The sequence below is a fragment of the Natrix helvetica genome, assembly GCF_964273705.1.
Source record: "Natrix helvetica genome assembly, chromosome: 1".
Taxonomy (NCBI): domain Eukaryota; kingdom Metazoa; phylum Chordata; class Lepidosauria; order Squamata; family Natricidae; genus Natrix; species Natrix helvetica.
The window spans coordinates 356605052-356615386 of NC_138548.1; the positions used below are offsets into that span (position 1 = coordinate 356605052).

The following is a 10335-nucleotide window of genomic DNA, read 5'->3' on the forward strand; positions in this document are numbered from 1 at the left end:
ACAATAGTTTGAGCGGGTGCGGCTGGTGCAAACTACCGTCAGTCGCCTTGCGCTCATCAAAACAAGTCCGGGGAGATCCTTTGCGGGCGGCCAGTTCTAGCCGCCTGCAAAGGACCTCCCAGCTTCTGGAGCCTGTGACAGTAGAAATCACTGCGCGGCAGTTACAAACTGCTGTGTGGCGTTTTCTTGCCACGTGTGCGGCCACGCATCTTACCAAAAATCGGGACTTTTTTAAAATGCCGCGGGACACGGGACAAATTATTAAAAATCGGGACTGTCCCGCCAAAAGCGGGACGTCTGGTCACCTTAGGTCAGCAGCACTTGGAATGGGCTTTCCACTTCTCCTGGAACAGGGAGTCGAGCCGCCACAATTTCACTAGGACCCAGTCTCCTGGTTGAAAGGGATGCACTGGATGGCTCAGGCCCAAGGGTTCGTTTTCGGCATGTAACGAGAAAGAGAATTCAGGACCCCAGCAAGCTAGCTCACATATTGATGGAGGGTCTCCTCCCCCACCAAATGCACAGGCTCCCCACCTACTCTATAGAACGGATAGGCATGTCCATACAGGAGTTCAAAGGGGCTAAGGACACTATGTTTTTGTGCGGCAATTCTGAGCTGTAGCAAAGCTGTGGGAATGGCCTGCAGCCAGTGCAGCTGGGCTTCCTGAGAGTGTGGATATGGGCTACTTCTTTAGCCTTGTTTGTATGGCATGGAAAAGCCTCAACCCATCCAGAAAAAGTACACACAAAACCAAGAGATCTCTAAATCCCAGTTTCTGGAGAAATTCAGAAAAATGGGCAAAAAATGGACCGTTTTTCACCAAAATGGGGGTATTTTTGCCTTCCCCACCCCCTAGAAGCACTCTGCAGGCCTCAGCAGGGCTGGAGGAAGGGAAAAATGCCCCCATTTTGGTGAAAAACGGGGCTGTTTTGCCTTAGCCCAGCCCTGCTGCAGCCTGCAGAGTCCCGCTGGGGGCTGGGGAAGACCAAAACTTTTTTTCTTACTTACCTCTTCAAAATCTTGGTGCGTCTTATACACCAGTGCGTCTTATAGCCCGAAAAATATGGTATTTGGCACACAGCACCTGGATATGAACCCAGTAGAAGGACTCCCAAAGGAGGTTTCCGTGCTATCTTTGGGTTGCTTTGTGCACAACGGAAACGGGCTGCAGCGACCTGGTTAGGCGACCTGTTAGTGACGGCATATGGGCCTTTTGCCAGCATGTATCGGTAGACAAAATCAGTGAGCACTTTAGCCCCCCCTCCCAGTTTGTGTTTTTGTGTAATAGGGTCAGCAAAGCTCTTAGGGCAGTGATGGTGAACCTTTTTTGGCTCATGTGCCAAAAGCAGGGGGAAAAGGAGGGGGTCGTGGGTGGGCATTCCACACCCATAATGCTATGCACATGACCCCCGCATGCATGTGCACACGACCAGTGCTCCCCCCCCCCATTTTGGCATGCTTTTTCCCCCTTCCCAGGCTCTATAAGTGAAGTTGCCAAAGCTCCCGCTGGTGCCTCCACCCATGGCAGCAGTGGCAGTGCCACCCCCTCCGCTCGTAGCACCTGAGCTGGACCACGCGTTACCCCTGCTGCCTCCTCCTCCTCCTCCGTGCTTTTGAGAAGCCATGAGGTCTTTTTTTCCTGCTCCCGCCCCCTCCGCTGCATTCCTACTGGCTCCCGCGGCCTCATGGCTCCTCAAAGCATGGCGGAGGAGGAGGGGGCAGGGGTAATGCAGGGCCCAGCTCAGGTGCTCCAAGTGGAAGGTGAGGCACTGCTGCCATGGCCAGGGGCACCAGCGGGAGCTTTGACAGCTTCACCTCAGCCGCAGCGCCGGGCAGCAAATGTGGTGGTGCTGTTGGAGGAGGAGGAGGAGGAGGAGGAGGCAGCAGTTATTCTAGTGGTGCGGGGGCTTTGGGGGTTTACTACAGCCACAGCGCCAGGCGCAAGGAGCCGGGGGAGGGCAAAAACATTCTCCCCTGCCCCCCCGGAGGCCCTCCAGAGGCTTCAGGAGTTTCCCCGAAACCTCCGGAGTGCAAAAAACTGGGCCTACGGGCAAACCAGAAGTTTGGAGGGCGAAGAATGGCCTCAAAAGAAGGCCAAAGTCAGCTGGCCAGTGCAGGGCAACGCCTCGCATGCCCTGGCAAATGGGTCTGCATACCACCTGTGGCACGCGTGCCATAGGTTCACCATCACAGTCTTAGGGGAATCTTAGGCACCTACCACCCTTTGTCCTAACTTCTACCACCCGTCCTGGGACCAAGTGGCTCCCAGTTCTTGAGCCCATTTTTCTTCCTCTTTAGTGTAGGATGGTTTGGACAGGGATGTTTCCAAGTGGTAGGGGATCAGGGGACAGACCTGTGCAGGGACCAGCTGAGAGGCCTCTTTTTCTGCCTTGTCTGCTGCCCTATTTCCCTTTGCCACCAAGGTGTTGTCGTTGGAATGACTGCTGACATGCATGACTGCAACCTCGTGAGGGAAGTGTACAGCTTCCAGTAATGCTATGATCTGTGGCCCATGTTTGATTGCCCCCCCCTCCCCGGGCAGTGAGCGTACCCCTTTCTTTCCAAATAGCCCCATGAGCGAGTAAAACTCCAAATGCATATTTATTGTCTGTGTAGATATTAACCCTCTTCCCTTTTGCCAACTGGAGGGCCGGTTCCTCTGATCGGGCCTGGGATTCTAACTACCTGTCCCCATAAATCACCTCCTCATACAATTCTTCTGGCAGTTACACCCCTGGCCTCCTGCTCTTCCTGTCTAAGAGTCCGGAGGAGAAAAATTGCATTTCTTCTTGCCCTTTGAAGTTCTTTCTTCCCTGAGGTTTGAGACCAATTAGTATACACTGTGTATGCTAATTCCACAAGTTCAGAGATCGCCTTTCCTGCCCCCCCCCTCTGTCTTCTGTAATTTGGCCCTAATGTCATCTGCAGACTGACCAAGGAAAATTATATTGACTCTGATTTTCTTCATGTTAGATTGGGTAATGAAAGGCACAAAAGGCTGATAACAGCTCTTTATTTGGTCAAGTACAGGCATCCACTGAGTGAGAGGTCTGGCAGCTCCCTTTTTGAGGGAGTCAAACTATTCTCCAAGGCACCTGAGGGTAGAACAAGAAGCTTGTTTGCTCGCTCACCCCCGCCCGTCCGGAAGCCACACCATCACTTGCTCCCCCTGCCCGTCCACATTATCCTAGCCCCACCCCCGCTCACTGATTGGCTGGCTCACCAATCGCCCCACCCGCCTCTAAAAACCCTATCTAAACCCACTTATCTTTTGATTAATATCATATTCAATGTAATCAATATAGCTAAAAAAACAGGCAGCAGTTAGAGTAGTTTGTAACAAAACATGGGCAATAAACAAGAAGTTGATTCACCACCACCACCCCTATTTTAGCTTGCTCCTGTCTTATCTAATATTTTCCTGCAATTTTTCCATAATCCAGACTACTAAATTTGCTGTCATTTGCTGAAGCCTGAGTCTGCCTCATCCATTCACCAAATCTAACAATAATATTCTGCCTTTTCAATATTTCCTAGGATATTTCATTTTTCTAGGAGAGGGCTGGGTGCTAACTTCCTACAGTGTGCTGTAATTGCCTAAAAAGACAATTCAGTCCTCCTCTGCAGCATCACAGGGATAGTAACAAAGGTCACATGAAGTGTTAGTATTGTGTTATACTGTATTAGTAAGACTACACTTTGAATACTGCATCCAGTTTGGGTCACCAGGATACAAAAGTGTTTAGGCCGTAGAAAGAGTGCAGAGAAGAAGAACAAAGTCATGAAGGGGATTGGTGGGTAAAACATACTGTTGGAAGAAATGTCCTTCTGGGTTTGGCTCCAAGTGGGGAAAAAGACACTGGAGACATGGAAGCTGCTTGGAAAGATGGTTTTAATGGTGGACAGGACCACATGGCCTGAGCCCTGAACAGAAAAAGTGACCACATGCTTCAATATTGGTGGAGAAGAGAAGGGAAGAGAAGGGCTGAAGAAGGGCTTGCAGGGATTTTTATAATCTGTTCTGCCCCACCTATCTGTTTCCTGTTCCTGTGTAAGAAATGTATTCTGATTGGTTGCCAGACTCACATGGGCCCATGCAGGGGCAACCCTCTAGGCTGTTTTGAATTCAGGTTTGATTGAGTTCCCCTCCATGTGGTCACTTGAATAAAGGCTTATATTATCCTGCCTTATCCCATCACTCTGGAGTTAAGAGGAGAACTCTTTATTATGTAAAGTGGACTAGCTTGGTCTTCTTAATGGCCCATTGACAAAGTGGGGATGGGCTGGAAGCTGTAGGAATTTACTTTGTTTAAAATGTGTTTCTCCCTTTTTCACATCCAGGAAAATATAATATTCTGCCTTATCAATATTTCCTAGGATATTTCATTTTTCTGGGAGAGGGCTAGGTGATAACTTCCTACAATACGATGAACAATTGTAGGAATTGGGTAACAGAGAGAAAAACCGGAGTGATGTGATAGCAGTTTTTCAGTAATTATTATATTTGGCTTAGCTCAGCTGCAAATAAAGGTTGCTAGGAGTCTGAAAATGATTGATAGCACATAATCAGTGAGAGGATCTGGCCAATGCCATAGCTAGATAGGACAAGCCTGTTTTTCAGCCTCCTATCAGGAGATGGCAGCATCTGCGACTGAAGAGCCAACAGTACAATAGCGGCCTCTCCGATTGACCTTAAAAGAGTTAAAGCCATCGAGTATTGTATTGCTAGACAGAATGGAAAAAAAGGAGCACAGAGGAACTTCCTCTTCCGAAACACTCACGGAAGAGAGAGGCGAGTTTCGTGCAGAGAGACTCTGGCGGTTCTTCCGAGGCTCAAAGAAGCAGCTGGGAGGTGAGTTGAGGGCAGGTGGGAGGAGAATCCGGGAGCAACTCGGGCTGTTTGGTTCCCTCCACGGCCTGGAAGCAGAGAAGCAACTAGATAGAATGTGGAATAACAGTTGGGAGGGATCTTTGAGGTCATCTAGTCCAGCCCCCTTCTCCAGCAGGAGACCTTTTCCATTTCAGGCACATGGCTGTCCAGTCTCTCCCTGAAAGCCTCCAGTGATGGAGCATCCACAACTTCTGCAGGCAAACCGGTTAATTGTTCTCACAGTCAGGAAATGTCTCCTTGTTTCTGGGTTGCTTCTCTCCTTGATTCGTTTCCATCCATTGCTTCTCGTTCTGACTTCAGATGCTCTGGGGAAGAGGTTGAGCCCCTCTTCTTTGTGACAGCCCCTCAGGTATTGGAAGATGGCTATCATTTCACCCCTCGGCCTCCTCTTCTGTAGACTGGAAGATTTCCAATTTCAACTCTTTTGTTCTGTTATGGATCCTGTTATGTTTTCTTGGCAATAATATTGGACTGATCTACCACTGTGTCTTTTTGATTTTTTAATTTCCATGTCTAGCCTACAGGCACAGTATTTCTTATTGGTGCCCCATCCATGTATTAACCGGGTTCAACTAAAAAGGTTCTGTTGAGGACCTTTTCAGATGTTCAGTTTGTATAGGTGGTCCATGCTTACAATTTGTTTCATGAGCCTCCAAAGTTACTATGGCACTGCAAAAGCAGCTGCAGACCTGGTCCAGAAATCTGTGGTCCTCCTAACACTTCTTCAGTGACCTGAACAAGTTAGCTGTTTCTGTGGTTATGAATATGCAGGAAAAGGAGTTGCACCAATTTGGGTTCTGCCAACCGGTGGACATTCAGGATGGTTTCAGCATCCCACACTCAGGATTCCAATTTCTGGCCTTTCCAACTCGCTTCACAGAAGGAAAATCAGTGGGGAAGCCAGCAGGAAGTTGCCAGTCAGGGTCCGGTGAAATTGACTTTAACAACCCACAACTGCAGAGGAACAGATGTAAGTTGGTACTGTCAGGTGACATCATGCTTCATGATCAGGCTGCTTAGTGACACATGCAAGTCCCAAATACAGTCAGTAAGTGGGGACTCCTTCAAGGGGAATGTCAACAGAGTAGTTGTGGAAAGTATTTTCTGCCCTTACTGTGATCTCAGGACTTTCATGGGCAAAACGGTTGTTTCAAATCTTGCAGAGGCTTTAAGCATCATTTCATCAGTTAAGGCCCCCACATCTCTGAAAGTATTGAAAGGTTTGACTGTAACAATTTTGGAATACTTGTTGGGCTGAAAACACATAGATTTTCCAAATATATAAGTTTGTAGGTTTGTTTATTTCTATTTTTCTCTAAATCCATATATCTACAATTGTATAATCTATCCCCATCACTTCCAGATATATTTCACAGAAACCCTTTGCAGTGGTAAGAATTTTGGGGTTTTGGTCACAAAAAAATTATTAATTGATCAAAATATAAAATATAGAAGTGCAAAGAAAAATGAAAATAATGGTATTCCTGCCTCAATCAACATATATAACAACTGTGTTTCATTTTTTAAAAGTTCTTTATCCATTAAGCCTAAAATAATCCTGGTTTTATTTTATATTCACTTTAATAGTCTTCTATTAAGATCTGTATCTTAATCCATTTCTTTGCTTTGTGACATGCCCTTCATAAATTATAAAAAACTCCTCTTTATATTTCCAAAATTCAATGCTTTTATAGCATTCCCAAACCATATCATGCCATAAATAGTCATGCCATCAAAATCTTAATTCATGGCCCTCTAGCTCATGTAACCTCTTAATTTGGAGAGTCACCCACTCTTTTTGCCAGACAAAATAAGCATCAAAGTAATTAGGGTGCTGGAGGTTAAAACGTACAAAGAATGGTTATAGGAATTGGGCATGTCTAGTCTAATGAAAAGGACGAGTGGAAACATGATAACAGTGTTCCAATATTTGAGGGGCTCCTATGAAGACAAAGACAAGTCCATTTATTTTCCAAAGTACCAAAAGAAACGATGGATGGAAACTAACCAAAGGGAGAAGCAACCTATAGCTAAAAAGAAAATTCCTAACGATTACAGCAATCAACCAATGGAATAGCTTGCCTTCAGACATTTTGGGTGCTCCATCACTGGAGGCGTCCAAAAAGAGATTCAAAGTCCACTTCTGAAATGGTAGAGCAGAGAGTTGGACAAGAAGACCTTTAAGGTCCCTTCCCGCTCTATTATTCTGTTATATATTATATTCATCTTAATTACAGCAATTCTATCCAATAATTGCTATTCTAAGAATTTGTATTGACTCAAGTCAACCAGAGAATTTCATGGTTGAATGCAAATGTGATCTTGGATCTCCGTAATCTTCAATACATCAAATAAATCATAATTAATCTAAGGTTATTTTAGCATTGTGGAATATTTCCTTTTTGCCTTTAATGTATATAGTTTTCTTTTTTACATCTTCTGCAACCATTTTATAAACATTTTCTTTCAATCTTACAGGCAAAGAGGATGCCAATAAGAGAACTCCGGACAACTGAGAATAACAAGCAATGTTAAAAAGGAAAGCAAACCAAGGCAGAAATCAAAACATTTCCATTTCCTTCAGAAACCCACAAAATTCTCCTTCTTCCCCAGCAGGTGATCAAGAAGAGATTTCAAACTGGAAAAAGTAGAGTATGCAGAACACAAGGATACATTACAGGTAGTCCTCGGCTTATCACTGTTTGTTTAGTAGCCATTCGAAGTGATAATGCCACTGAAAAACCTGACTGATGACCATTTTTCACACTTATGACTATTACAGCAGCCCCATGGTCCCGTGATTTATTTTTGAATCCTAGGCAGCTAACTCACATTTATGACGGTTGCCCTGTTTTAGGTTCACGTGATCGCGTTTTGCAGATCCACAGACGTGGCTATTGTGGGCAAAGTGCGTATTTCAAATCACAACTTAGTGTGCATGAAATGATCCACATTGGAGAAAAGCAATACTAATGTGGCCAAAGCTTTAGTCAGAACTGCTCCCTTGTGGTTCATGGAAGGACCCACATAGGGGAGGTGTCCTACATTTGCTCCCAACGAAGTGAGCCTGGCAACTTGGTGATATATTAGAGAACTCACACCAGGGAGAAACCCTTTGAATGCGCTGACTGTGGGAGAAGTTTCAGTCTAAACACCGGCCTGGTAATATACTAGAGGATGCACACAAAAAAGAAATCATATGAATGTTCTGATTGGGGAAATGTTTCAGGAAGAATGCCAACTTGGTGATACACCAGAGGACTCACACAGGAGAGAAACCGTTTGGATGTCCTGACTGTGGGAAAGGTTTCAGTCACAAATCCAGCCTGATGACGCACCAGACGACTCACACAGGAGAGAAATCCTTCGAATGTCCTAACTGTGGGAAAGATTTCAGTCAGAATGCCCACCTAGTGGAACACCAGAGGACTCACACAGGAGAGAAACCTTTCGAATCTCCTGACTGTGGCAAAAGCTTTAGTAATAATTGCAACCTGGTGAGATACCAGAAGACTCACGCAGGAGAGAAACCTTTCGAATGTCCTATCTGTGGGAAATGTTTCAGTCAGAATTCCTCCCTAGTGACACACCAGAGGACTCACACAGGAGAGAAACCCTTTGAATGTCCTGACTGTGGGAAAGGTTTCAGTCACAAATCCAGCCTGATGACGCACCAGAGGACTCACACAGGAGAGAAACCCTTCGAATGTCCTAACTGTGGGAAAGATTTCAGTCAGATTGCCCACCTAGTGGAACACCAGAGGACTCACACAGGAGAGAAACCTTTCAAATGTCCTGACTGTGGCAAAAGCTTTAGTAATAATTGCAACCGAGTGAGACACCAGAAGACTCATGCAGGAGAGAAACCTTTCGAATGTCCTATCTGTGGGAAAGGTTTCAGTCAGAATTCCTCCCTAGTAAGACACCACAGGACTCACACAGGAGAGAAACCCTTTGAATGTCCTGACTGTGGGAAAGGTTTCAGTCAGAATTCCTGCCTAGTGAAACACCAGAGGACTCACACAGGAGAGAAATCCTTTGAATGTCCTGACTGTGGGAAAGGTTTCAGTCACAAATCCAGCCTCATGATGCACCAGAGGACTCACACAGGAGAGAAACCCTTCGAATGTCCTAAATGTGGGAAAGATTTCAGTCAGAATGCCCACCTAGTGGAACACCAGAGGACTCACACAGGAGAGAAACTTTTCGAATGTCCTGACTGTGGGAAAGGTTTCAGTCGGAATGCCAGCCTAGTGATACACCAGAGGATTCACACAGGAGAGAAACCCTTTGAATGTCCTGACTGTGGGAAAGGTTTCAGTCACAAATCCAGCCTGATAACGCACCAGAGTAGTCACACAGGAGAGAAATCCTTCAAATGTCCTAATTGTGGAAAAAGTTTCAGTCAGAATTATGATCTGGTGAGACACCAGAGGACTCACACTGGAGAGAAACCCTTTGAATGTCCTGACTGTGGGGAAAGTTTTAGTCGGAATGATGGTCTGGTGGCACAGCAGAGGACTCACACAGGAAAGAAACCCTTTGAATGTCCTGACTGTGGGAAAAGTTTCAGTCACAAATCCAGCCTGATGGCACACCAGAGGACTCACACAGGAGAGAAACCCTTCGAATGTCCTAATTGTGGGAAAAGTTTCAGTCAGAATTATGATCTGGTGAGACACCAGAGGATTCACACAGGAGAGAAACCCTTTGAATGTCCTGACTGTGGGAAAGGTTTCAGTCACAAATCCAGCCTGATAACACACCAGAGTACTCACACAGGAGAGAAACCCTTCAAATGTCCTAATTGTGGGAAAAGTTTCAGTCAGAATTGTGATCTGGTGAAACACCAGAGGACTCACACAGGAGAGAAACCCTTTGAATGCCCTAAGTGTGGGAAAAGTTTCAGTCAGAATTATGATCTGGTGAGACATCAAAGGACTCACACAGGAGATAAACCCTTTGAATGTCCAGACTGTGGGAAAAGTTTCAGTCGGAATCATGGCCTGTTGACACACCAGATGACTCACACAGGAAAGAAACCCTTTGAATGTCCTTACTGTGGGAAAGGTTTCAGTCATAAATCCAGCCTAGTGAAACACCAGAGGACTCACGCAGGAAAGAAACCCTTTGAGTGTCTGACTGTGGGAAAGGTTTCAGTCACAAACCCATCCTGATGACACACCAGAGGACTCACACAGGAGAGAAACCCTTCAAATATCCTAATTGTGGGAAATGTTTCAGTCAGAATTATGATCTGGTGAGACACCAGAGGACTCACACAGGAGAAAAACTCTTTCAATGTCCTAATTGTGGGAAAATTTTCCGTCAGAATTATGATCTGGTGATACACCAGAGGAGTCACAAAGGAGAGAAACTATTCGAATGACCTAATTGTGGGGAAAGTTTCAGTTGGAATTATCATCTGGTGATACACCAGAGG

At 45.8% G+C, this 10335-nt stretch overlaps 1 protein-coding gene across 1 annotated transcript; it reads left to right on the top strand.

The window, feature by feature from the left end:
- Positions 1–4741: 4741 nt before the first annotated feature.
- LOC309382063 (uncharacterized protein) lies at positions 4742–10069 on the top strand (the record flags this gene model as incomplete). The annotated part of the gene is made up of 3 exons (XM_081933526.1): positions 4742–4853; positions 7371–9313; positions 9914–10069. The coding sequence occupies exons 2-3, from the start codon at positions 8222–8224 to the stop codon at positions 10067–10069; spliced, it is 1248 nt and encodes a 415-aa protein (XP_081789652.1). The 5' UTR covers positions 4742–4853; positions 7371–8221.
- Positions 10070–10335: the final 266 nt, after the last annotated feature.